The 27604-nt window shown below is 40.0% G+C and overlaps 2 protein-coding genes and 4 non-coding genes across 14 annotated transcripts; 4 read left to right on the top strand and 2 right to left on the bottom strand.

The window, feature by feature from the left end:
- Positions 1-1308: 1308 nt before the first annotated feature.
- Positions 1309-19612, bottom strand: gigyf2 (GRB10 interacting GYF protein 2). 9 transcript variants are annotated; one of them, XM_020711105.2, is made up of 29 exons: positions 19512-19612; positions 17948-17996; positions 17588-17765; positions 17383-17478; positions 17185-17293; positions 16037-16160; positions 15880-15920; positions 15755-15790; positions 15473-15649; positions 14628-14839; positions 12987-13131; positions 12564-12824; positions 12309-12478; positions 11473-11629; positions 11215-11381; positions 9839-9933; positions 8161-8289; positions 7916-8046; positions 7738-7838; positions 7280-7420; positions 6465-6623; positions 6146-6388; positions 5942-6064; positions 5340-5576; positions 4551-4756; positions 2792-2943; positions 2515-2705; positions 2297-2432; positions 1309-2211 (listed from the first exon to the last, which is right to left on the bottom strand). In XM_020711105.2, the coding sequence occupies exons 2-29, from the start codon at positions 17983-17985 to the stop codon at positions 2144-2146; spliced, it is 4023 nt and encodes a 1340-aa protein (XP_020566764.1). In that variant the 5' UTR covers positions 17986-17996; positions 19512-19612; the 3' UTR covers positions 1309-2143. The 9 variants fall into 9 exon arrangements, with proteins under 9 accessions (XP_020566764.1, XP_020566768.1, XP_011485168.1 ...); XM_020711109.2 differs by having other exon boundaries at positions 15755-15787; positions 16037-16142; positions 19512-19611; XM_011486866.3 differs by having other exon boundaries at positions 7280-7423; positions 15755-15787; positions 16037-16142; positions 19512-19611.
- Positions 19613-20855: 1243 nt separating this feature from the next.
- On the top strand, positions 20856-20927 carry trnap-agg. Its single transcript has one exon. It is a non-coding gene; the product is annotated as a tRNA-Pro (tRNA).
- A 259-nt stretch (positions 20928-21186) lies between these two features.
- On the bottom strand, positions 21187-21258 carry trnaw-cca. The gene has a single exon. It is a non-coding gene; the product is annotated as a tRNA-Trp (tRNA).
- A 201-nt stretch (positions 21259-21459) lies between these two features.
- On the top strand, positions 21460-21533 carry trnai-aau. The gene has a single exon. It is a non-coding gene; the product is annotated as a tRNA-Ile (tRNA).
- A 1624-nt stretch (positions 21534-23157) lies between these two features.
- Positions 23158-23229, top strand: trnag-ucc. Its single transcript has one exon. It is a non-coding gene; the product is annotated as a tRNA-Gly (tRNA).
- On the top strand, positions 23170-27113 carry kncn (kinocilin). The gene is made up of 5 exons (XM_023965747.1): positions 23170-24277; positions 25455-25523; positions 25623-25694; positions 26000-26087; positions 26911-27113. Exons 1-5 carry the CDS (start codon positions 24130-24132, stop codon positions 26984-26986), a joined length of 453 nt encoding a protein of 150 aa, XP_023821515.1. The 5' UTR covers positions 23170-24129; the 3' UTR covers positions 26987-27113.
- The last annotated feature ends 491 nt before the right edge of the window (positions 27114-27604 follow it).

Here is a 27604-nt window from a genome sequence, read left to right on the forward strand (position 1 = left end):
AAATCACCCACAGCTCAGTTTCAATGGTCTGGCTGATAGAACAGCTTATGGGCTCATCCGTCATCCTTGAGCATAGTGAGTTCAGTATAACCGTCAGACTAAAACAGGGGTTTGATGTTCTTGGGTTGCAGGTTCCATTCCCATTTCTTTAAAAAACATTCACACAGATATTCATCGAGACGTCAGACGAGCCAGTCCATCTGCTTTCTTGAGACCTTGCAAAGATTTCAAACTTTGTGTTTAGACATTTAAGATATTTGACCAGTTTCAACTTCTCTTTGCTCCACACCTTTCCAAGCTTTTCTCAACATCAGCACAGTTCAGATTTTCTGTCTCATTAAAAGGATCTAGAAATAAGGACATTATTAAAATGAGTAGAAATCCTTTTGCTCCATAAACTTCACAATAGAAAAACGATTTAAGAATTTAAAAAACAAAACTGCGCTTTAACCGATGGTTCAATTTTAAGGATTTTACTTTAAAGTTGAATAAATGTTAAGTTCCATGTCATTATTTTGAGAGGAAAAATTTAGATTTATTGTTTTAGATTTTATGAGGGTTTATTAAGATGCCTCAACTTGTCCAGAGATCAAATATTCATTTTTTTAGATTTCATTTTCCTCCAAAACGAGTCATTTCCCCTTTTAACACTAGTTTTTTGTCATTGTAATCCAAATAAATCACAGTTAGATACATAAAACCTCAAAGACTTCAAACCACTTCACGAGATCTAGTAAAGAGAAAAGCAATTTTTAGTCTGTCTAATATTTAATTTGAAGTCATTCTAATCCTTGCTTGTGTTGTGGAACTCCTTTTCTAGCTTTTGATATAAGATGTCTTGTTAAGTAAAAGTTAATTGCTGCAAGGACAGATTATTTTAATACTTTCTAGGGATTTTCTTTTTAAGGTTTGTGTTCTTTTCCCATATTTTGGGGTTCCTCTTTTTTAAATTGTCAAAATCAGCAAAGCTTTGTGAAATATCCGTAAATAAATAAACTATGGACATAAACTATGTGGAATATTGATTAAAAATGCATCATCGGCTACACAAAAATGAATTCAAACACCAAATATGAAAAAATAAATATTAGGGGTTAAATAAAAGAGGAGCTAACCTGAATCTTCCATGAGGACTTTTGTTAGTGGATTTGATAGAGAAGCTAAAGTAGTAGATCACTTTTCTGAAACTCTTTCTAGAAAGTTCAGATCTGCATTTCAGTGAGAATCTTTGATGCAATTGGGGTAAACCGAGGATTTAAACCAAAAAACAAAACAGTTTTATAACAAAATAAGGTTCTCAAAGCTAAATTTGGCCCAAAAATATATCCATCTTTTTTATTAGACAGTGTAAAAACACTCAAAAAGGTGGTCAAATGTGGGAACATGTATGTAGCACCTTGCAGAAACTAGTGTTACCCTGAGCGAGGCGGCGACCACACATGTTCCAGTGCATTTAACACTCATGCAGTTTCCAGGTACAGATGTGAACAGCCCACACAGAAGACTGTTTTATTATTATTATTATTATTCCATACTGCAATAAAAAAGTATGACTCCAGCAGATCATTTTCATATATTATAATACAGATGCAGAATTGAAAGTTTAGTCTTTAAACAGCCTAGTATTTTACAAGAAATAGATAACTAGTTGGAACTCTTGAACATGTCCTTAAAACAGGACATACGTGGGCATGACTCCTTGGGCTTTTTTTTTCTGTTGTTGCCTCGATTATCCATGAACAAACAGCTGAAGAAGAAAGGAAGGGGTGGGACTTCAAAGTGGGAAAAGGATTTTCAATAAATAAAACTAAATATTGGATATAATCTCTAGCTTTTACCATGTTGTCCTAATATATCCAGATTTAAAAATGACACTTGAGGTCAATTTTAGATAATACTCTGTCAAATCTACTAAGACTCTCCAGAAAGATTAAGAGTTTTTGGCTCATTTAGCTGGTTGGATGTCTCCTTCACCTACTGCCTTCTCCTAGAGTTAGGAAGGCCACAGGGTCGGCCAAACTTTGACAGTGATTGATGGAGACCTGAAGAGGGAAATGTGGGAAAGTGGGAGGGAGGGTTTGGGTAAAACAGCTGCTGTTCAAACTGGATACAGTCAGTGGAATTGTTATTTGGCTGCAGTCCCTTAAAAGTCCTCTAAAGTCTCAATTTCTCCCATGTTCAACCTCTCGGATGATGCGTTCACAGAAAAACCTAAAACAAACAAAAGGGAGAAAAGACAAAGGGGATTAGAGGAGGAGATTTGTGTGCAGATTGTTCTAGAAGATTTCGGTCTCACCTAAAATGCTGGGATCTGCTCGGACCATCTTCTGTTTCTTCTTCTTCTTCCCTGAGGTAACGGTCTCGAAGCGCTGCTGCTGGTCAGCCGTGTGGTTAGACTGGAACAGTGATGATGTTCCTCCCCACACAGAATCCTTTGAGAAGTAAAAAAAAAAAGAGGGCCAATAATTGTCTGCAAGCTTTTTTAGAAAGTAAAGTTTGTTGGGGTTCGCTCACCTGCTGCTGCTTGAGGGCCTGCTGTTGGTTCTGTGCCGGTTTCTGTTGGTTAGTGTTCTGTTTGGCACGGCGCTCCAGGAACTGCTTGGCAAAGTCCTTGGCCTCGAAGGTGTCTCCAAGGTAGGCCCTGACATAGTCATGCACCTCATATGGAGATTCCACTTCCTTCAAGAAGGATGCAAACGTGGGAACTGGTAGGGAGACAGATGGAGAACAAATGGGGCTTTGGCTTCCAACACCAAGCAGAAAACCTTTTTTTTATCTCCACGTCATTTACCATCCAGATTGTTCGCCGTGTTGAGAGTATGCAGAGTCTGCTCACACCACTGCATGAATGTGTCCTGCTGGCTCTTATTGACCCCTTGAAACAACTTGACCAGCTTTTCTTCCTCATCCACCTTCTTGCTGGCCCGACCACTCAAAGAGTTGCTGCATGAGCACAAAGCAGAAGACAAAACGGGTTTAAAAGCTCCAACGTTTTAATTTTGGGGGGAAACCATGTGAGTAAGTGCTGTGAAATATAAACTTTCTCTATTATCTTCATATTTTCCAACATGTTCCAAAATATCTGAGTGTTATGAAACCTTCCATAAAAGCACAGTGAATGTTTTAGTAAGAATTAAGATGCTTAAAAAGACTTAAAGTCAAAACTGAGCAGATAAAAAATATTACCATTTTTTTTTTTTTGGACATGCTGGGCAGATTTTGCAATTGATGACATCAAAGACGGAGGAGATTACGGCACAGAGTCTGAGGCTTTACAGAGGATGACCTTTCAGATGATGAAACAAATCTGGGTTGCTGCTCCCTTTTGGTCAATGTTTTTACGACATCTTGCAGAAAGCCCCATTTTCTAGAACGTTCTCTTTGCAAAACCCAAACCACCAGCAAATAATGAATCCAGTCAAATGTTTCAAGTCTTTTTGTGCGCCCCCTGGTGGAGCAGCACGAAGGAGCACAGGCGTTTTCTGGGTGGGAGGAGAAATAAAATGTTTCCGCCTCTTCACGTCTAGGGATGGGTACCGTTGAGATTTTATTCTGTGCTTTCAAAAACAACAAGAAGCCATTTTTTGCCAAAAAACATTTGGGTGTGACAAAGTAGCATCAATGGGTGAAGAAGATGTGCCTTAGATGTCTTTCTGACAGTCTACATCTCTGTTTTCACACACAACGCGGGTTTCACTGGTCATCTCCACGTGGAGCATCGCACACGTCACTCTTATCCGTCAGGCCGCTGAATTAGATCCTTTTTCTGTGAAGTCCAGCCAAACCTTTGCTCGCTTCGCTCTTCAGCGTTTTGACGGAAGCTCGGCGCCCACGCACAGCCCCGCCCATTCTTAAATGAGCCCGCCCACAATCGCTGACAACGATTGGCTAGATGTGTACAGCAAAGCTGAATAGAATAAAAGCGATTGAAACGTTCGAGAAGAAGCACCAAAATCTTACTGTAGTACAGTATACGTCGGTAACAGTTCCACCCTGGTACTGAGTTTCGATATCAACCCCACTAAGGCTTCTGTGTCCCTTTAATACTGGAGCTCCAGTGTTTACATCCCATCCACTACTGTATCTCTACAACCGTTTACACAGTTGATGTAATTCCAGCAGATTCTGCAACACTCTACAGCAGTGAAGTGCTTACGTAATCAGCGTAAATCAGCCGGTTCTGTTGCAGAGAAAACTGGCTTTCAGCCATTATTCTGCAACACTTTACGTTCGCAAACTGGTCGGTTTTCTCTGCAACAGAATCTGCGTTAGTAAAGTGTAGTTCAAAATCGATATTAAACCCTGCTTTTCTCCGCCTCAGAATCAGCTGATTCACGTTGATTCCGTAAACAGTCGAGGAGTTACGCTATGTCAAAGAGCGTGCGTCATTTAGGTGTCAAAAGTTTAACACCTCGTGTAGATGGTTTAAGAAACGGACAGCGTCTGCACGGAGTTCACTCTATGCTCACTTTCCAGATCTCACATCCACCATTTCAAGATGAATCAAGTGTTCTCAACAGTTTTTCTACTTTGCTGCAGTCAACACACACCTGATGTTGGCGTTGCCCTTGTTGTTTTTCTGAGAATTGGCTTTTTTGGTCTGTAGTGGTTGCTGGGGAGGCGGGACGGCCTCCTTCACAGCCTCGTCCCAGAAACCCATGTTTGAATTGTGGGTGTCCCCCCAGATGCTGCTGGAGTCGGAGCCCCAGTTGGTGCTGGGATTGACAGACCCCCACACCGAGTTACTCAGTGACACCTGGGGAGGAGATGCAGGAAGGGTCCGTCATCTTCAACATTAAATCTCAAACACCTGAACCGTTTGAATGCTTTAAACATCTTCCATTAAGGAACATGAAAAGACTGTTTCAACATTTTGCAGTCAGAGCAGCAATGACAAACTGATTTTTAAATAACTTTGCAAAAAGATCAAATGTGAAAATGACTTATGCACGTTTCAAAAGTTTTCAATTCAATTCATGTTTCAACACCATCTTCATCAAATTTGGATTTTTATAACTAGTGTTTAGTTATGAAAAACAGTTTCACCTTAGTGACAAACTAAAAGATGAAATGCACATAAATCAAACCAGAATTTTTCAGATTAAATAACATCTGGAAACAGTTTCAGATCTGAAATATATATAAGACACCATTTTCAAAGATGAATTAACATGATTTAAAGTTAAGATCAGTTTGACTAATCATTTTTTAAAGCAATCCTAAAATACAGGATAGAAAACAATCCTTCTGTTGCGCTGATGCTGACGAGAGAGTGCAGGTTTTGTGTTTTCTATTGTGGGAAGCGAGAAAATGGGGTAACGTGCGTGCGTGCCGCTCACAGCTCTGTTTTGTGGTCGGGTTTGCTGGGTGGAGACGGGGTGCTGTTGGTGTTGGTGCTGCTCCTTCCTCTGCTTCATCTGCTGGGCCTCCTCCCTCTGAATCTCCAGCAGAGACTTTGTGATGACGGGCTGTTTGGCAGCATTTCCCCAGCTGGACATTTTGGCCTGGGTCTGCTGGGCCTGCTGCAGGGCCTGCTGCTGCTGCAGCTTCAGGAGCTCCTGCTGCTGCTGCCGCTGCTGCCGCACGGAAAAGGAAACCAATGTGAACACGGGGCAGCAGCTGTTCCTCACAAACCATCAGCTAGGAAATGAAAGCTAAAGAAAACAGAGGCATCGACAACTACAAAAGCACCAAATCAGTAAATTTTTTAGACCAAAGCAGAGTTTTGAATTGTTTTAAAATCCTTTTTAAACGTTTGATTTCTATGTGTTAATGCATTACAACTTTTACATAATTCTTCAATAAACGAAAAAGAAGTGAATAAACACTTCAAACGCTTTGTGACAAAAGTTCACTGATCTTCTGCCATGTTTTAGGATTTTAGATGGACTGGAGTTAGTGCTTGAAGCAGAGCAGGAGGTCTGCGGTTTGCTGCTCTTACCTCCTCCCGCGCCTGCCTTTCCCTCTCCTCCTCCAGCTTCTGTATCTCAGCCAGAGACAGAGCATTGTGGGCCTGATTGATGGTGCTGGCTGACTGCTGCCCCCACTTTGAGGAAGACGGGAGCTGTGGATTGATGGGGACAATGTTTGTGGTCAGCTTGAGGCCCACTCAGTGTGGTGCAGACGCTCGCTGGCGGGGCCTTACTTTCATCTGTGCCAGCTGCTGCTGCTGCTGCAGCCTCCTGAGGGCCTCCTGCTGCTGCTGCCTCTGTCTCTGCAGCTCCTGTTGTCTTTGCAGCTCTTGTTGTCTCTGCAGCTCCTGCTCCCTTCTTCTCTGCTCCTCCTGTTGCTGTGCTAAAGCTGCGACGGCTGCCTCCTCCTCCGCCCGCTTCTCCTCCTCACGCCTCCGTAAGGCCTCAAGCTCTTCCTGTTTTCTGCGCTCCTCTTCCTGATGAGAAAAAATGCTTTCCAATAAGGATTTTTTTTTAGAAATCATGAAATACAAGATGTTTTTAATATCTAACCTGCTTGCGAAGCAGCTCTTCTCTTTTCTTTCTTTCTTCCTCTTCCTTTCGCTTTTCCTCTAATCTTCGAAGCGCTTCCTCCTGTGCCCGTCTCTCCTCTTCCTCTTTTTGCCTGCGCTGTGCCTCTTCCTGCTCTCGCTGCCGTCTTAGTGCCTCCTCCTGAAAAGTCCAGAGGCAGATTTATCCCAATTCGTCAGAAGCAAAGAATTTGTTATGCAACAAGTCACTTAAAGGCTCTAAAGACCCACTCCGATCATCGTCTGATCTGTTTTTAAAGTGTTGCCAGTGGTCTAATTATTATAACGCCTTTTTTTTTTGGCCAAAATCAACCCCCCCTTCCATCATCCATACCTGGTCTGTTAACAAGCTCTCCTGCTAGCTTACAGCCCGTCAGACCCCCAACCTAAGATTACCGGTTCAACAAAAACAGCAAGCAATATTCTAGCCCACCCATCCGATTTCCTACATCATTGAAAATCTATTTCAAACAAAATTTTTATCAGCTTCTGATTTTCAGTGGCTTGAATAAAGAGAAATACTCTGAATTAAAATGTTAATCTTAAATTTCTTTCTCATATATATATATAGATATATCTATATATCATCAGGAAAATGCCACAAGAACATGTTAAAAACACCAAAAACATGATTTTCATCGGAGTAGTTCCTTAACTTCAGCAAAAGTTAAGAAACTTTTTGATTGTATGTTTACCTTAAAAATTACTGGTATGAAGCCCATTGAGACGACAGTTGTTGTGAATTTGGGTTATATAAATAAAACAGAATTGAAAAGTGAAACTTTTTAAAGAGCAAACCTGTTTTTGCCGCGCCAGCTCCTCTTCCTCCAAACGCTTGTGCTCCTCCTCCTGTCGAGCTCTGAGGGCCTCCTCCAAGCGTTTCCTGTCTCCTTCTTCCCGTTTTGCTCTCATTTCAGCTTCGCGTCTCTCGAGCTCCAGCTGCTAGATTGACGACAATATGAAAGTTTTTAACATCTTGAATTGATTATTCAGTAATTATTTTTATGAAGAAACTTTCAATCGTTTGTCTCCACAATGCGAAGTGTTTATTGAAGTATATCTGCTCAACTGCAGAATTTTGTGAACTTATTCACACATCAAGTGACTCAATACGTCAATAAATAGCAGAAATATGTAAAGAGGAAAAAAGTTAATGGAACAAAAGCATAGTAGCTCTTCCTTGGACTTTAAACGAGGTTAAATGGTAGATTACTGTTTGGTTTCAACACCAAAGTATGAACATAACAATTAGGCACCTTAGCAGACTTTGTCTTCTCAAACTGTTGCATCTGCTCAATAGTCGGAGCCTGCGCCACGGAGTCTATCGGTAGATCCCAGACACTGCTGCCGTCCCATGCTTTGGAAGATAAGAGCATATTAGAGACTTCCTTCCACAGAGTCCACCACAACGCTGTATTTCTCTTAGAGACTCACTGCTTGGAGGAGCTGGCTGGAGGTTTGCTGTGCAGGAAGCCTGAGAGGGAGGGTTCTGCATTTCCCACACAGAACCAGAGTCTGGTACAGATGGGGATCGGGTAACAGGAGGTAGAAAGTTCTCAGAGGCCCTACAAGAACAGAAAAGAAAAAGTTATTACAGTTAAGAAAAAATATTCAAACTTGAATTAAGGGGTCACATAGAAATGTAAAGGAATGGCAATAAACGGTAAGTATGTCCCAACCTTATCTTCAGAGCCTGGTATTGCTGTAGGAGCAGATTGATCTGCTGTTGGTGCTGCTGTTGCTGCTGAAGAGGAGCGGAGCTTAAAACTGCAGCTTTCTGCTGGGCCAGAGCCTGGGCGTACTGCTGCCTGTTTGGAGTGAACAGTAATGTCAGAGAAAACAACCAAAACAAGCATCCTTTTAGTTAGTTTTTAAGATTTAGATTCGACTTTTCATTTATTGATATTTCCGAGGTAAAGCATTCTCTGTGAAATCTGGATTCTATTTGTAAATACATTTTTTTTATTGAACAGAAACTTTAAAGTAAAAAAAAAAAAAAACTTAGAAATGAGGATGAAGCTTAAGTAAAAGCTTCTTGAGTCCATTTTTTTCTTATTTTTTTCTGAGTCAGTTGTTTAGCAGACAGGATAACAGCAGTTGAAGGCCCCTCCCATTTTCTCATCCAAAAGCAGCTGAGATTATTTTTATCTGAGATTAACTGATCAGATTTTGAAAGTTTTTAAAAGCTCAGTCGCTGTTGTCGTCTCGCTCTAGAACAAAGTCATAACCCACAGATAAGGAATCCTTCACGGCTTTTACATTTCGAAAGTAGGACTAGACACGTGGGGCTGAACTTTATTTTTTTGGGCCAGACGACTGAATAAACCACCAAAACTTTCACAAAATCACGTGCTGCTGATGCTGTTCTGCTGCAGGACCCACAACCTAAGAAGCCAGTTTTATTTTCTTTCAGAATTAAAGTCACGATAAAAAAATATTCTGTTTTACCTTTAAAGGTTATTTATATATTTTAGCAAATGTCCTATTTAGTGAAAATAAAATATTTCTTTTGTTGTTTCAGCAAATATTCTGCTTCTTTGCAACCAATCGATTATTTCTTTCAAACATGTTTAAAAGGATAATCCAATCAATATGATGCAAACCTAAGGATAACACTCATAAAAAGTTACTACATCATTACTATAACAATACTACAAAACATGTTTGAAATGGAGCAGGGAGAAGCTGAGCTTATTTAAGGCTGCCCTAAAAAAGCAAAGAAAGACAATACAAATAAAAATAGATAATAAAAAAAGAAAATACTACTAATAATATCACAAATTACAATTATAATATTAAATACTATAAATTAATTAGAAGTTAAAAAAAATAATAATAAAAACTTCATCCACTTGCAGACAAAGCAAAGATTTAACACTTAGATAAATGTGAGCCAAACCTCAAAAAACAGCCGATAACCAAAATATCTGTGATCGGATTTGATTGTAAATGCAACAAAGACCTAATATTAAGACAGATTTAGCATTAATATGTCTACTTTTCTCATTTAAATACATGTATCCAAATTATTTAAAGGGATATTAGCCTCAGCATGAGTTTTGTTTTGGGGTAAAAAGAACCTTTTAGCTAAACAACGGCTTAAAGTAATCGCTTTGGACAAAAATCCTCAGAAATATTCTGCATGTCTGCATTTTTTTTTTTTTATTGGAAATTTAGTTGAACAAACATCCTGTAAACAGGGGGTAAACAGCAAACCAGCTTATCTTTAGGGGGAAAACAAACAAACCCCAAAGCAAACATATAACTTTTCATGACACCTTTCCTTTATGCCGCTGATTTTTTTAAACTAACACAAAGGAGTGGTGGTCTGAAAACAGGTTTCAGATGAGAACTTACCTGAGGAGGTACTGATACTGTAGCTGCTGTAACTGATAAAGGTTGAGAGCAGTGAGCTCCTGCTGCCTCTTTAACCTTTCTTGGTCACCATCTGACTGCAAATGAGGAAAATAAGATACTTTATTGATATTGTCACAGGGATAACAACAATCAAAGAGTGCTCTTTGATCATTAATTCAAAACAAGACAGAGACAGAAGTCAGAACAGTCAAAGCAGCAAACAGAACAATGACTCAACTTTAACATAGAATACAAAACCCCCTAAAGTCCCCCTCCCATGAAAACCAAGTTTTTTAAGTTTTTGACATGTATGTGTGGCATTTGTCTTCTAAAAGAGAACAAATGTAATTAAAAAATCATTAATCAAGTATTTGGCCTTTTAAATTGCTGTCAAACTGTCGCAAAGACACTGGGTTTAAATTATGAGCTGTTGTGATGTCACAACGCCCCGTCCAGCGTGCACATCAGCTCAGGTGCAGCAAACCCCCATGCACTTTAAGTGCGTCCAAGGCTAGAATTTGTTGTTGTCTGGACACATTTAAAATGAAACTTCCCAAATGTGTTCTCTGCATTTGTGTTCTCTCTCTGACCAAGTTTGAACGCTTGCTGTCCGGCATTAAACGGAGAGGGTCAAAATAAAAACAAGAATAAAATTAGGGGTCTTTTTTATCATGGCCTTGATAAAAATAAGAAAAATATCATACATAAAAATAAAAAAAACACAAAAACAGTTTTTTTTGTAGCTGGATCACAATTTTAGAAGGTAGGTTTTGTAACAAAACCAAAGGTTGCTGCGACTAATATTGTTTTTCTATATTTGCTAGCTTGATTTGGTATTTCTGTTCATGTAAAGTGATGCAAAGGACATATAACTATACAACTAATCTACCTAGAAGGAAACAGTTTCTATTTCACAAAAAGGCTCACAAGCGCCACCTGGTGTTTCAAAACAAGCACATTCATGAATCTAGCTTTGAAGACCCACTCCAATGAAAAATCTGTTTTTTCTGTGTTTTTAACATGTTTTTGTAGCATTTTTCTCATGGTGGTGAACATATATAAAATAACTTAAGATCAAAACATCTTTTTTCAAATTGTGCTTATCAGCAGCAGATAAAAAACAGCCGTTTGTTTTTGTTTTTTTATTTAAAAAGATTTTGTAACAGTCATCAAAACCCCATCAGCTCCAGACAGGAGGCAGTTGATAAACCACTTCCAGTCACTAAAGCTCACAGTTTGTGGTAAAGTATAACTCCGTTTTTAACCGTCACTAAAACACACGCTGATTCTCCATCATCACCTTCCCTTTTAAAACATTGAACCAGTAAAATCAGATGACAGCAAACCACTGATCAATATTCTGCAGGGGTTCTTACTTGTAATGGTGGAGGGGAGGGCCCTGGAGTGAATGGTACCCTTCCCCAAATCTTCATGATTTCACCCAGAGGCTGAAACACTTCATCACAACCTCTTTTGACCAACAGAGACACGGTGAAGTAACCAGCCTGAAACCATTCAGACATCTCTTGATTGCTGAACGGACCTGAAGGAGCGAAAGAGCGTCAGGACCAAAACGTCAGACTGAAGCACAGGTTGACGTGAGATTTTTCAGCAGGTCATTTTCCGCATCTCACCCTGTATTTCCCCCTGTGGATCTTTGTAAAGCCATTTAAGAGCAGCTTCGTGGGTGAGAGGCAGGCCTGCAGGCTTGGGCTTCTCTGCTGTCTTTGCTGCAAGCCGGTCGTCATCCGCGCCGCTGTCATGCAAGTATGCAACCATCTTCTCTGCCTCCTAGTAAGAAATGTAGAAACACAGTTTTTAGCTGATTTACCAAATACATTCCAGATAACTACTTAGAAATAAACACACCTGATTTTACTTTTGTTTGATCATTTTACAGCAATTACAGAGAAAAAGAGGCTGTTTGACGGAATTCCCTTTAACATTGAGTTTAAGTATGAGAACTGGACTGAGTGACTTTGCCCTCCTGGTGTTCCAAACAGGCCTAAATCCCATAGACTTATATTGAGAAATAAACAGCTATTACCCAGGCATTCTGTTTGTCAGAATAACCGTTCTTGCTCTTTTCTTTTTTTTTAACATGTTCTTACTAATCCTAATTTGCTTTTTGCTCTTTTTTTCCTGTAGTGCAAGTTATTCAAGTTATAAACTGCCCGATCAGCTTTTTCAATAAAAGCATGTGGTCACACGTCAAATGTTTAAAACGTTTGTGTCGCTCTCTTTCAGGTGTTAAGGATGTGGGTTTCCAACAAGCTAACTCCTGATTAATGAGAATGGTTGCCATAGAAACGTTGACTTGGATCAATCAATGATTACTGGTGTGGTCTGGCTCCAACATGGCAGCATCCATGTCGCCCAAAAATGGCAAATGAAGTCTCCACAGGTGACATCACACTCACTCGGTCCAGTTCTCTAATAATGTCAATGGGTTTAAGCTGAAAGAATCTACCTGCTCAAAGTTTTTTAGTCCGTCTTCATCCGTGTCATGTGGTACAGAGGTGGGCCTGGCAATAGGTGCTATTACGTTTGAAGGGAAAGGTAAATGATTGTTGATGGTCACAGGAACTTCTATAGACTTCTTTTGTGGGAGTTTGGCGGCAGACGACGGAACAGGAGCTTCTGCAAAAACAAAATGAAATAAAATACCAAAATGTTCTATATTTTATTCAACAAAATGAAAGATAAAAGAGAAAAAAGGCCAAACCTGACATGCTTGTGGAAACATGAGTCATAGGACGGGACTCCAGCATGCTACTGATGATGGGGACTCTTAATGGAGCTTTGCAGGGCTCTGGGGGTATCGCTAGAGGCTGCTGCTGCTGCTGCTGCTCGGCTGGCCTCTCCATCTCCTCCGTTCTGTTGGGGTGGATTGAGGGAAAACACTGTGCAGGAGGGTGGGACTCTGCCACTGTCGTAGGAACAGGTGGAATGACAGGCGGAGCCTCCTCTGAAGCTTTGGCCAACTCTAAAAGCAAACCGTCGGGAAACAACATGAGATTTTTCAACCTTTTTTTTAAATCATAAAGAGCTTTTTTAAATAAAAGTACAACTTTTCGTCCAGCATAGGTGGAAACCAATCATGTTGTGTAAAAACAACTGACAAAAGCAAATATTCGGGGAGGCCGACCTTTCCTCTCAGCTTCTATTTTCGCCTCTTGTTCTGTCTCTTTGGTCTCGCTGAGCGGACTGTCCTCCTCCAAACTCTCCTCACACTCTTCTAAGGGCTTAAACTCCAGCTCTGCCTCCTCTGGGATGGGCTCCTTTGGAGCTTTCTGCAAGTAAGTGACAGACAAGCATTTATTTGAATACAATCAGAAATGGAACTTAATAGAACCAACACTACGGCCTCGTCAGAATTCCATACTAATAGGGCGTTTTTTTCTGGGGAGACCAAATCTACAATTCAAAAGCACGTACATTTATTTTCTATAAATCAAGTTTCCCTCAACAGAACACTGGGTTCATAAATAGTTTTCATAAAATGTTCATATTAGGTTTTTACTTTGGAAAATAGGTGACGTCATATTTAGTGCTTCAAAAATAAGAAAGTAGTAAGAATGTGTCCACATTGCATTAAAATCAATGGCACCGGATCTTCCTTCATAATAAATGTTGTCAGCAATTCCTTCACTACTCACTACTTGGTACACTAGGGCAGTGTTTTTCAACCTTTTTGGAGCCACGGCACACTTTAACCTTGACAAAAATCCCGCGGCACACCAGCATCCCAAAACAAAACAACAAAGCAGAAACTCAGTCTGTTTTGATCTACCCCCCCCCCCCCCCCCCCCGGCAATCTGACGTGCATTTTTGTGATAATTGTGGCAGAAAAAGCAGGAAGTTGCAGATGTTTTTTCTAAAAGGTGTAATAAAAGTTAAGTTACATACAAATTGTATGTTCGTTGTGGTTTCAACACGTGTAACAAGAACGACTCATTGTACGCTGAGGCGCTGTCCCTTTAAGCCAATGCATCATGGGAGATGTAGTGTGAATACTGCTAGAAAACGGCAGAAAGACTCGCGTCTCTGAGCTTCATTGTTTTGTTCACTTGTTCCACGGTCTGATACCGAATTCTGTGGAAAGCTGCACCGCTAAATACGAGCTTTAGCTGGTGTCTTTGTTGGAACTGAGAGACTTTATGAGAAGAATCGGAACAAGGAAGTGAAGACTTTAAACACTTCTGATTGGTCAGACTGATGACATGTGATTTAGCCTTTAAGAATGATTGGTGGAGTCGTGGAGACAGTAAAAGCTGCGGGACTTTTCAGAAAACAGTTATAGCTGCAGCTAAATCGCGTTACCGTCATTCTTATCAAAATGTCTTTAATATAATCAAATAAACACAAAGAAAAAAGTATTTTATGATCTTTCATATTCCTAACTACTCAGTGTTTTCTCAGGACCTGTTTGGATGAACAAAGAGCTGATTTCCTGGAGAGGGGAAATGTTTTTAGATCAGTTAATGAGGGCAATTTTTCACGGCACACTTGACCATCTCCCACGGCACACTAGTGTGCCGCGGCACACTGGTTGAAAAACACTGCACTAGGGTATTCCCCCCCGTATTTGCGTTACGGCAAATTAGGGACCAGAGACATTTTTCCTATAGCTGTTTTTTTTTTTTAGAACGTAGCCACAGCAGTAAAAGACGGACCACTTTATACTAAACTGTAACACAAATGCTACATCTCACTATAAACTCCATGCTGAATGTGTAATGAGAGCATCCTAGATAAGGTGTTTCTATAGAAACCTAAAATCTCTCACCTTGAGAGAAAGAAAGGCCCCTGAGGAGTCAAAGGTGCCGGCCTCTTCCTCTGCATCCTCTAGACACCACTCCGGTAAACTGTCCCTCTCATCATCCATGCTGCTGCTGCCGGATCGCGGCCTTCTGTAACCGCGCTCGTCCTCCCTCGCATCAAACGGGAACCGCCGACGTTGATCTGGATGATCCCGCCAGCCTGCAGACCGAGGTCCGTCTGGAGAGAGAAACGTACAATGAGGCAAACTGCTTGGCAAATAAATGTTAAAATAAAACATTTAAGGGTACATAGATTATTTAAAGCATTTAAATGTTCTAAAATTAAACCAAATCCAGTTGACTGCTTGTTTACTCTGTACTTTGATGAAATCTAAATAAATAGGTGAGAATGTTTTTCTTTATGAATTTTCAAATAGTATTTTCAGATAAAAAATGCTTTTCTTTAATCGTTTTATATTTATTCTCTTTTTTTTTATCTCGAATTACTATCTTCTGCCCTTGAAATCATGTCGGTGCAGCAGTGACATTTACTAACACACCCAAAGCCTGCAGCAGCACACTAACCCCCCAAAAGCAGCAAAGATAATGTGCCCAAACGCGCCACAAAAACCGTTCAGCTTAAACAAAACGACCTAAAAGGGGCCACCCCCTTAGTCTCCAAAGCCCTAAAATAACGCAGCATTGAGCTTAGCATGATGTTGCAGCACCAATGAATTCACTCAAATAAACACAAAGCATTGATGACACAAGTAAAACGCACAAATCGTGAAGGTTTAACACAAATCAGAAAAGAATGGAAAGGATTGTCAACCCCATATGGGTGTACGCTGAAGGGGTCTGCGGTGCCCACCTGGGCTCTGGGGGCCCCACCGGTCACTGTCCCACCGACAACCCGCCAGGCGCCAGCCCCCATCATCATCCTCACCGTTTTGATCATCGCGAGACGAGCGCCAGTTTTCACTCTCTGACCGCGTGAAGTCGTGCTTCCTCGGCAGTACGGCCCCGACCTCTTCGTAGTTACTCCGGACTTTAAAAAGCAGGTGAAAAGTGTTTCTAACAATGTGTGATGTATTCTAAATAAATGTTAACATTTTCTATATTTACGCCCATAAATGTTTCATTATAAACTTACTGTGATTAATTGGAAAATGTCCTGTAGCAGCATCTGCTTTATTCAGAAGGAAGAAACAAGACAAAACAGCTTATTTGCCAAAAGGAATAGACAGTCAATGGTAAATCAACAGAAATAACACCCACCTGGCTCTTTTCGACCTGGCTTTTCAAATCTCCTGTCTCCCCTGATGGATGAGATAAACGTGAGGTTAAATCAGAACAACAAAAAAAACAAAATCAATCCCATCAGGAAAAGACTTCTTCACATTTGGTCTCAAGTCTAAAAACCGCATCACAGTACCTTTCTTCCCAGCTTTGAGAGCGATGCATCTCCCTCCCTCCACGACCAAAACCTTCCACATCATCAAAACTTCTTTGGTAAAAGCCTCCATCCCCTCTTCCCCGCCCTGAAAGCACAGACAGATCTTGTTGCCTGTAAATCAAGAAATGTATCTAAAAAATATATATTAAAAAAAAAGTTTTGGCAGTTGAGCAGTAGCTGTAAATTCAAACTAGCTGGTAGCTGATGGAAAAATTGCATAAACTAATAACAAACCTAAATCTTTGGATTCTGGAAATGTCTGCAAATGAGTAATATTTAAAACTTTAAAGAATATTGTGTGCTAATTAGGACTTCTAAGTTGCAAAAAGACAAGGTTAAGGGAAACAGAACCAAAAGTATTTAGTTACCTAAAATGAAGGAACAAAAACCACAGAAAAAAAAAGTGCTGACCTTTCAAGGTCAACTAAGGTGGAGATGTTGAGTCAACAATTACTGAATTTGTTTTCCAGCGGGTGACATAATTTTGGCGTGTTGTGGAAAACAGTTTAAGTTTTTGTCTCATTAAGGCTAACAACTCTACTGATCCGTCATCTGAAGCAACATTAGAAACCGGAAATTGTTATAGAATAATGAAAATGAACATTTTGCAATTTTTTCTTACTTTAAACAAATAAACATTTTTTTTTGCTTTTTTTAAAGGACTGCCTTAGATTTTAACTGAAATTTGACATAAGCCGTTTTTTGTTCTTTTAAAAAAAACAAATCCCTGAAAGTTTTATACCTAAATCAATTTACAAAATCCCTTAACAGAAGGATTTGAATTTGATCATTTCTAAAATAGTTGACAAAATATTATATTTTGGCCCTAGTATAAAGTAAATTGCCAAAGACCGTTATCATTTTGCTTTAAATTTGAGCATATTATTAACAAAACACAGACATAAAGAGATATGAAGCTGTCCAATTGAATGACATTACTGGCACACAGTGTGGAGAAAGTGGTTACTGTGCCAACAAAAGAAATTCTCCTATATACCAGAGCAGCACCAAAACTACAGGTACCTACAAAAAGACCAATATGTATTCACCAGCATAACTTGTTTCTACCAGTGCTGTTGCAAGAAACAACTAAAGGAAAGTAAAGATGTTTATGATCTGCGATTTACCTCGACCTCTTGATGTACTTCGCCCTCTCGGTGCTCCGGTTATCGGTCCAACTCCTCGTCCCGTACTGCGAAGTACTGCGGCGCTGTTTACAGACATGGAAAAATTTCTCTGCAAACAAACAGGGCGGAAGAGGCACGAATGAGTCCGCTCCCAGCCTTCTATTTCCTGTAACATAAATGATGATGAGATGTTCCAACCTGTTCTTCCTCCGTAAAAGAAACAAGGGCCAGAGGTGGCAAGGGTTCCTCTTGCAATATGGGCAGAAACTCCTTATCGTGTAGGTCTATAGGGATCTGAAGAAATGAATAAACTTTATAAGGATGCCAACAGAAAGAGTACAAGAAAATCCAATACAAATTGGAAATGCCAAAAAGCAAAAACAGACGCAGAGGACATACCCACCTTGTTCTCCTTTACATAAAGTGCTAACATTTCTTCTCTCCCGTAGCGATAGTCTGCAAGTTTATACTTTGGCAATGCAGGTGAGAGAGGTGGAGAGGCAACAGCATTGTTGCTCACACCACCACTACTACTACCACCACCACCGCTGCCGCCCCCACCTCCAGAGAGGGCACGAAGCCTGTAGAAAGAGAAAACGCAGTGAAGAATAACAAACTAAATAACCACAGGAAAGGTTGAGGAGGCAACAAGTCTCAGCATGTACGCAAACGCAGCACCAGCTTCAGAGACTAGGTCTATTTCATCACCATCAACAAACATACATCATAACAATAACTGAAACAGTCACACATGTTTATTTACCATTCAGGTCCAAAGTTAAGTGTCTGGGTTTCGGCCATTTTTCAAAGCTCTACATGTTCAGAAGTGGAAAAGATAAAGAGATTAGTGTCACATTTTATGCGCACAACAAATACAGAATGTGTGTAGTTTATGATGCTAAAATGCTTAAGCCATTCATATAATTTCTTTCTAAAATTATATTAAACTCAGCATTTACAATGAATGAAAAGGTCTGTTGATTTATTTATTTTTTATTTTTAAATAAACACTTTTACAACACTTTAATGACTAAAAAGTTAGCATTTCAGCCAACATTTCAACCTAACAAAGTCTTTTCATTGGCTATAAAATATTTTAAGCACTTAAAGACATATGGCTCATTCCAGCAGCACACAACTAGTGTAAGATTTCAATCTGAACAAGTTATTTTAGGAAAACTCCCAGCCGGCATTTGTGTACCACCATTAAGATTTCAAAGTAAAAGCTCTGCAAGTTAGGTAAACAGAGACAGACAAGTGGGTGTGAATCTAAGTAATAACCAATAAAATCATTCAAATAAAACATTTTAAATAACTAGAGAAACTGTGATCAATGAAAAACTGTGTACTTCAAAAATGATTTATGAATTGCTTCAAAACTATACTTGAGTCAACAAAAACAAATGCCCAACCAGGTTGGGCATTATCTACTAATTTTAGCCTTTTGTGACTGAAAGATGCGTAATTGCAACGATATCATAAATGTCTTCTTTATTTAGAGCTTAAAAACTTTAACAAACCACAGCAACTGCAGTGCAGTGGGTGTTTTAACGTTACGCCAGACTTCCCACCTTTAAATATATATCAAATTTAAACCTGTGAAGGTTACGTTACTTAATTTTACTTCCTCCAGCGTGAAACACGAAATACGAGTTGTGGTCACTCAAAAAAAGCCAACTGGACGACGATAGCTGAAGAGCTAAACTAAGAATGGTGTAAATTGTCATGAAAAAGCTCAATAAACATTTTAATTTGACACCGATTTTCCCCATTGTAGTTAGTAGATAAAGGTTATGTCGCTGATAAGTATATGTGGTCACAAAGTGGTAATTTCACAACACGTTGGCAGCACGCTTTGCCACACTTTCAAGTCGGGAGCACGACAGTCAGCTGTGCTAACGCTTAGCTAGCGAGTTAGCTAAAGCGTTATCCTAGCTTAGCACATATGTATTCGTTAATATTTAAAAGGCGTGTTGAACAAGTTAATTTTAATGTCCCCGACGTGAACTCCACGTATGTGTCGTGGCTGAAACGGATCTACTAGGTGAATACTTGTAGAACTAATGCTAACAGATTAGTAACTCCATGCGGCCTTCCGCGAAGCCTCGGTCCACAGCCGTGTTTCCTTGTACTTCAGACGACCTGGACCCGCACACACAGACACATTTGAGTTCGGTGCTACAAGGCCAAGCGAACATGATGGTTGCTTTTTCTAGCTGCCCTACCAACCACCACCCCCCGCACGTCGCAACATGGTCTCCTGTCACGGCACTTTGTTCAAATCCGTGAATCGCCCTGGTACGTGCCTTTAACTTCTGCTGTCTTACCTCCGCTAGTTCTGACAGCACAGGGTTTGTTTGCGTGTTGAGTGGCTCTCTCTCTTCGTTTTCCACAAGATGGCTGAGTTGCAGGTCACGTGACATCACATATAAGCCCGCATCCGTGGACAGATTTGCTGACTATCACGGAGTGAAACAGACTATTGACAGATCCCGCTTTATTCATTAGTCTACTTTTAAATACTCCAACGAAAATCATGTTGTTGTTGTTTTTTTACATGTTCTTGAAGCATTTTTCTCATGGTGGAGGAAATGTATATAAAATGTAGACTTTACATAGCATTTTTGAATATGTATTTATTCAAATTCTAAATCAGGAAAAGCCCAAAAAAAAGGATGATGTATCCACTTGATGACAATAAGTCTTTATTTTTTTTTCCTGCCTGTGCTTCAGACTGGCTCAAAGCTGTACAGTTAGCTGGATATCTGTGATATTGCTCAGCATTTTTGTGGCACTGGTAATGTTAGGTTGGGGTTGTGAGGGGCTGTAAGCTAGCAGGAGAGAGTGTAAACAAAGTGGTGATGGGATATCAGCATAGGCTTGCTTTGTGCTACCTGTTCCCACAACTCAGAGATGCCTTTCTTGATGAACTCCTGTCACTCTGCAGAAACTATCATAGAAAACAACATACGTGTTTGCCTAAAAACTGCATATTCACAATTAAAAGACCACTGGGAACGATTTTAAAATACATCAAAATAGAATTGGAGACGGACTTTAAACAGCCAACATAAAGCATAAATTAACTTGGTATTACTGTGTCTTTACAAACCTTGTGTTTAAATAGGTTTAAAATGCTTTAATTCTTTAGGTACATGGTTCATATGTAGCCTTTATTTTATTTTCAGATCACTGAAAATATTTTTGAATGGAGATAATGTTATTATTGACTTTTATTGTGTTGAAAAAGGGAAAACTTTTGATATCTTATAAATAAACTGATAAAAAAACATTTTTTATTTAGGCCAAAGTCCTTTAAAATACATGCCAAAATACCAATCACTTTTCAATGAACAGATTATTTAGTTGACCATGTAAACAGGATGAATTGACATGTTATAATCTAGCTAAGAGACAACTGATTGACCACCCAGCGTTTTTTTGGTTTTTTTAGGATCAATGGTTCTCTGGACTGTGGAGGGGTTATACAGTGCTCAGATGGTGTCAGGAATTTTCCAAAACAGGAAAGTCAAACTTTACTCGTCATGTATGGATAAGTTTCTCAACTCAACCTAAAAATAACCGAGAAACGTCGCCACGACTAAATGACAAATGTAATGTATCAATACTATTTAGTTTTGACAAACGCGTTTTCCATGCACTATAGCACTGGCTCGTTGGTCTAGGGGTATGATTCTCGCTTAGGGTGCGAGAGGTCCCGGGTTCAAATCCCGGACGAGCCCTGTTTTTTTATTAGAGCTCTTCCCTAAAATTTTAAGCATGTCAAGTAATCTTTCTTGTGACATTGGAGACGGACTTTAAACAGAGTTTATGTGATTCACGCTGGGACTTTTTTGAAATGCTTTCAGTATGTAGTAGGTAATTCCGTGAACCCGAAAAGGACAAAACAGAAAAAGCTTTATTAAAGAATGCAGTGAATCATCAGGCATTTGAAAATAGGCAAAAGGTAACTTCAATGACGACAAAATAATCGAAAAATATTGACCCCGACGTGATTTGAACACGCAACCTTCTGATCTGGAGTCAGACGCGCTACCGTTGCGCCACGAGGTCAGTCAATACCAAGACGTGGCACATATTATTAAAAACTACCATACAATGTCTGTCTGTGTCATGGAGACTGGTAAATTATTTACCTTTTACCTTTTTTGAGCTGCTACATCTCAAATCCTAACACCAAGGAGGACTTGTTGAAGCATTCTATAAATCGGTATTAGATTATTCTATATTTTAACACTATGCTGTGGTCGCATTGGCCGGTTAGCTCAGTTGGTTAGAGCGTGGTGCTAATAACGCCAAGGTCGCGGGTTCGATCCCCGTACGGGCCATATTTTTTCTTCCAGACTGTGCATTTCTGAATCCTTTCCTTTAGGGGTCACCAACGCGGATTCCGTGGTCGCACGCTCATCTGCGTGAACCAGAGCAGGCACCAAATTGAAAATATACGGTTTTCTCCATCACAATTTTTTGTTATCATGTTCCGTGAAAGGTTTACGTGGCACATTTGCTGTTTGTTTGTTACTTTAAGTTTGGCAATTTTTACTTGAAGTGCCTAAAGCAAGTGAACTCCTGAAGCCCCCAAGTAAATTAAGTAAATAGTTTTGGTTCTTGTGCATCCCCGGAGATAATCATTAGAGAAAAAGTACTTCAGCAAAGAAGTACATGAACATATACTTGAAACATACTGTACCCCCCCCCCCACACACACACACACCACCACCCCAAAAAGACATGCTATAGACCAGGGGTGTCAAACTCATTTTGGTTCGGGAGCCACATTCAACCCGTCTGATCTCAACTGGGCCGGACCAGTAGCGTAAAGGCAAAACAACAGCTTTATTCTTGTTTTTTTACCCAATTGGAAAAAATGCCTCAACCAACATGGTAGCTTAATCATTTCTTATTACACATTCATTCACAGAGGCCAATGGATCTTAAATACAATTAATTTCACTTTAAAAAATATTGGTTTATTCAATTTTATACAGCCTGAATATTTTAAATCTGACACTGATGCAATTCTGATAATAAATTCAAGAGTGGCTATAGAAAAAAATGAAACATCTTCCTAAAATGTAAACGTCCAAACGATGACAAAATTACACTAAATTAAACTTGCAAACATTTGTGAACATAAGAGTTTGGAGTTAACCTCCTTTCTCTCATGAAACTTCACAAGACCGTCAATATCAGGATTCAAATCCTATGCAGAAAACATTTACTGTCATCCAAGTGTGCAAAACACAATGAAATGTCCATTATTATTATCATTCATTATTATAAGAAACTTTTCCTGGTTTCTGCCTGAATTTTGTGGCAACACCTGCCTTCTTCCTGACCTTTGATGGAAACGCCATCAGTGACCAAAATTACTTCACCAATTACCAGTTTACTTCAACATCGTCGAGCACAGTAACTAGAGAGCTGACTATGTCATCAGTTGTTGTTGTGTCCATCAATTCAAGAAACTCCACTGTGACATCTCTTCATCACCTCTAATAAACATGCACAGCTGTACATATCTGTGATGTTGGTGCTTTCATCAATAGTGACTGAAAATGCAATAAATGACTGGATTCCTTCATATGGCTGCCCATGTTTCCTCAGAGATGTTGGATCTGATTGTAATTCTTGACAGACTCATGTTTAAGGTCGACTGCTTCTTGGGAACAAGACTTCTGCAGCTTTGAGCATTTTTCAATAAGTCAACCATCAGAAAATGATTTGGATGTTTGCTCCAACTTGTTTGCAATAAGGTAGCTAGGTGTCACTGCTCCTTCACTGACGGCTGCAGTAAATCCAGATGGTTATTCGCCGTATGTTCGACACCCCTGCGTATAGACAGTCAATCAGAATTGCGTTTTTGTGATCCTGCAGAAAACCAACATTGGTCTGGCAGCCGTCGCACCACATATAGAATGAGGGTGGACAGTCTGGCTTCTCCACCAGTTTGCGTTGGTGGTATAGTGGTTAGCATAGCTGCCTTCCAAGCAGTTGACCCGGGTTCGATTCCCGGCCAACGCAATGCTTTTAAAGTTTTTTTTTTCCATCTTTCATCACAGTTTAGTCACCTCTGCATGTTGTATTCAGTTCTAGTAATTAAAGTACTTGGCATTTATCCATGGCCTTTAGATTTTTTTAAGTTTAAGAACTTGGACCATACAAAATGTTGAAAACATAACTTCTTAAAAATTGTTATGATTGAATTTTTTGACGAGGATATGCTTTACAGTTCTGTTCTTGGAGCTGCAATTTCATTTTGTTACTCTGCTTGCTGCTGTTAATCCTGCTTACCTTCTTTTTCCTTTCGTTGCCATGGATATACTATTTCTATGGCAACTGCATGCCTTTGTGGATGGCCTCAGGCCCCCTCCGTAGAAGACTCTCTGAACCTTTCATTACACTTTTACTTAAAGCTCATAGACAAATCATACAAGTCACACATGGTTTTACTCCATCTTTCATTCTGGCCTTTTAGTTTTCCTTCTGAACTTTTTTTTTTTCTTTTGTCTTTTGCCAGTCGTGCAACTGGCATTCAGTCATTAACTCCAAATAGCACAGCTGCTTTGAGAGTTGTTTTTTATTCCTCGGTAAATTACACCCCAGGATCTCACTTTGTGAATCATGACACTTGATGCCACTGTAGAAAGCTGATCAGATTTGTATGACTCGTTAGCCATGCAAGTCAAGACCTCAAGCTTTCTAATCTTCAACGGTAACAGAAACCAGAGCTCCACTTCAAAGATACATGAGAAGTCCTTGGAAACAGAAAATAGAGATGCTTCACCAGAAGAAAGTGATCAATGTAAGAGAGAGTGAATGATGGGAAGGGAGTGAAGCTTCAGGGAATGACAGTGCTCTTCCCAGCGGCACTGCAGGCTTCCATCTGTCTGTGCATGGCAGGTGGGGCTCTCCACCTGCTGAATGAACCCTGTCAGTGTTGGGGGGTACCATGGGCTACGGGTGGGCTCGTCTCTGCTCAGCATTGTGGCTGGCTGCATTATTATCGGCGTGTCCCGGGAGTGTGATGCTGATGCTGTGGGTGGAATATTCCTGGGAGCCGGAGGCCTTGGTGAGTGTGACAGCAACATTTTAGCCAGCAAGTAGACCAGTGTTTGATCAATGTAATAAAACTTTTTTACTATAGTTTTTGATGATCAGAAAATCTGTTCATGTGATACTTGTATAACTTTTCTCAAATAGCCATTTTCTAGTGATTCATTCATAATAAAAAAGATCAAATAATACAAATTTTTTATATGAAATAGAATGAGTGATGCCTTTGAAAAAGTAGAGTTGCAACAAAAAAATGGAATAATGTCACTAAAATACAGCAAATTCCCATCAAACGTTGTCAGTCAGAAACTGCCGTCAGTCTAATTTTTGTCATTTTAAGTATTACAATTTTTATGGTTCACTGATGGATGTTTGTTGAAAGAAATGTCAAGATCTGTGGCCTGTGACATTTTCCATCCAGCATTCATCCGATACATTGGTGTAACCAGAACCAGCTGACAGCGAGCAGAGCCAGGATAAAGGCATACTTCTTTACTGGTTCACTGGAGAGACTCGGCAAACAGGAAGGCTTTTGATCTGAAAAGAAGCCACTAGCCTGCATACATGGTTAATGTCAAACATTTTAGCTGATGATTCGATCCGATTCAGTGACTATTAAGGCTTTTACAATTACATAAAGTGAAAGTCGAAACATTTCGTTGAGAATGAATCTCATATGAAAAGGACTTTATTATGCATTTTTGGGGCATGTGTGCTACAGTGCCGCCCCCAACACTACCGGCTGACTAATGAGGATGAACAGAGTGTTCTCGGCAGATTGTTTTCACTCCTTCTGCAGTTTCATGACATTTTAAGCACATGCATGCATCACCGCCACTCTCTGGAGTGCTTTCATGCCAGCTTTTCAGATGGAAAGAGGAAAATCCATAACTGTCCTAAACTGGAGATCAGTGCCACCAACATGTGCTGTACTTTTAATACAATTATTTTCCCCATTATCTAAGGAGAAAAATGCACCAGATTCTCAGAAAGATGTGCTTGAAATAGCCTGAATTCTGGATCGAGGATTGTGAGGGATCAGACACATCATTAGGTCTGGTTTTTTTCCTTTTTAATCTCTGCAGGCATCAGAAGCGGTTTGACGGTATTCTCAAAACAGGTTAACAGGTCGGAAGTGCAACTGATTAACTTACGAATCATTCATCAAGTTAATTACATTTAATGTTTTCTAGGGCTGCTCATATCAGTCTATCCCTTCATAAAAGCCTGGCTGAACATCAACAACATTCTCCCATACTTTGGTAAGATGTAGAAACCGTACATGTATTTTTCCAAACTTTATCTAAAAAAAGAGAATTTCTTTTCTTACCTACATGCTTTCTGCCTTTATAACTTTTCAGGAAACTTCAGAGTTCACCCCACAGCAGTCACTCCAGCTCCTGATTTACCGGCCGAAACTCTGAGACGAGAAGGTGAGTGACCACTCCGAGAAGAAACACAATTTAGTTATAAAGATGGAACTCACTGAAGAGCAGAATTTCTTACATAGCATTTGGAGACAACTGATACATTGCATAAGCATCTGACCTTTTGGGGGGGTTCCACAGCAAGGAAAGCACATTTTTGTGGCCTACATTTCTTTGAAAAAACTCCTCCTGTTATTCCTGTTGTTGCTTAATGTGGAATTTTCACAGACAAATACATATTTATTTGGTGTAAATTGACTGCAATCTGGAGAAGAATTATCGCATGGTTTGCTTTGTTGTGGCTTTGTCAGGAACTCAAGTCCAGCTGGAACGTTCAAAGAGTCGCATGGGAACCTTCGTGGAGGGTGGGCCAATACCTGGGAACAGTCCTGATGAGGGGTAGGAACCCACAGCTGAAATTGACGTATTGGATCTGTGCAAAACATTTTTTTTTATTATTTTTATCAAGGACAAAGAGAACAAAACTATTAGAAAGACATGTTAGTTTTAAGACCCACTTTGATCATCTTTTGAGCTATTTTAAAAGAGTTCCCAGTGGTCTTTTAACTATGATTATGAAGGTGTTAGACAAAAAAAAAAAGTGTCATTTTCTTGGACATAGTTTCGGCAGAATTGAAGTAATTCATTCAAAATTCGCCTCCGAGCTCTGGGCTAGACTGTTGGCATGAAGCAAGCCCGCCCCCACTTTCTGTCCCCCATGCTTTATAGCCCTATACTAAATTAAACAAAATCAAATATTTTTTTCTTCATTACAAATCCAACAAAGGTGATTTTGGTGATAACTACTAAGCAATTCACTTTTCCCTTTGGATGCTGTTGCTGTAGTAACCCAGATGCTTGACTGAGTCATGTGCCAATCTGTGAGATGCCAAACACAATCCAGACATGCACCAAAATATGAATTTGCATTTTTAAAATCTTCGATTTTCGGGATGTCACACTAAATCCAGTTGTGCCTTCATACTGTTCAGCTCACATCCCCAAACAAATGTGAATCTTTTTCAAACATAAGCATCCAGAGATACAATTAATTTGTTCAAAAACTTTACATCAATGGTTAATACGTAGGAATGAAAGCCAATTAAATCGTTCTCAACTGCGGTTTGAAAAAAAGTTTTTCAAGGGGTTTCAGTTTACCTCGCCTCGTCACTCTCTGACGCACACTCCCTGCCGCACTGACTCATGCTCTGGTGTGTTGCAGGGCTTCTTCAGACATGCCAGATGTCCTAGCGAGACGGAAACTGAAGCAAACATCTTCCGACCAAGACCTGCCATGATCTCATCAGTTGGGACGTCAGACCAAAGTGACATTTAGACCCACTTGCTTTCCAGTTGCTGTGTGAGCTGAACTGTTGAGAACTCCTTCAAGTTCTGTTGTCTAATAAATCCACTGAGATTAAATTAGGATCATTGCTGGATTATTTCCTTACTTCCTGACACTGAGTGAAATAGATTTGATTTTTCTACAGCTCGTCTCACTGTAACACGGTTAGGAAACAATCGCAGGAGGGTGCGACTTGTGTATTACTCAATTCAAGTTCCTTTGCTAGTAGAGCAAAACAAGCATGCATTTGCACTCACACACTGACCTGCTCTCTTCTGTGAAACATAATGATCAGATATTGAGGACAGGGAGAACGGCTGCAGCTTGGAAATCAGCCAGAGAAAAAAAGCAGAGGTCTTAGCCCGCTGTGAGGCCGAATTATACACAGCTATGTTGATGAGAGAAAGCAACAGGAGTCCGACCTGACCAGTCAGTGGTGCTTTGGTGACAGTCAGCAGCTTGATTGTCAGACAGATGGCCAACATGGACTCTCTCTGCCACGGAGGCTGGTCTAAAAATGAAGGAAACTGGAACCGGGTCAGTTCACTAAGTAGCTGCTATGACTTGTGAC

Source organism: Oryzias latipes, chromosome 17 (assembly GCF_002234675.1).
Source record: "Oryzias latipes chromosome 17, ASM223467v1".
In the NCBI taxonomy this organism is placed as follows: Eukaryota; Metazoa; Chordata; class Actinopteri; order Beloniformes; family Adrianichthyidae; genus Oryzias; species Oryzias latipes.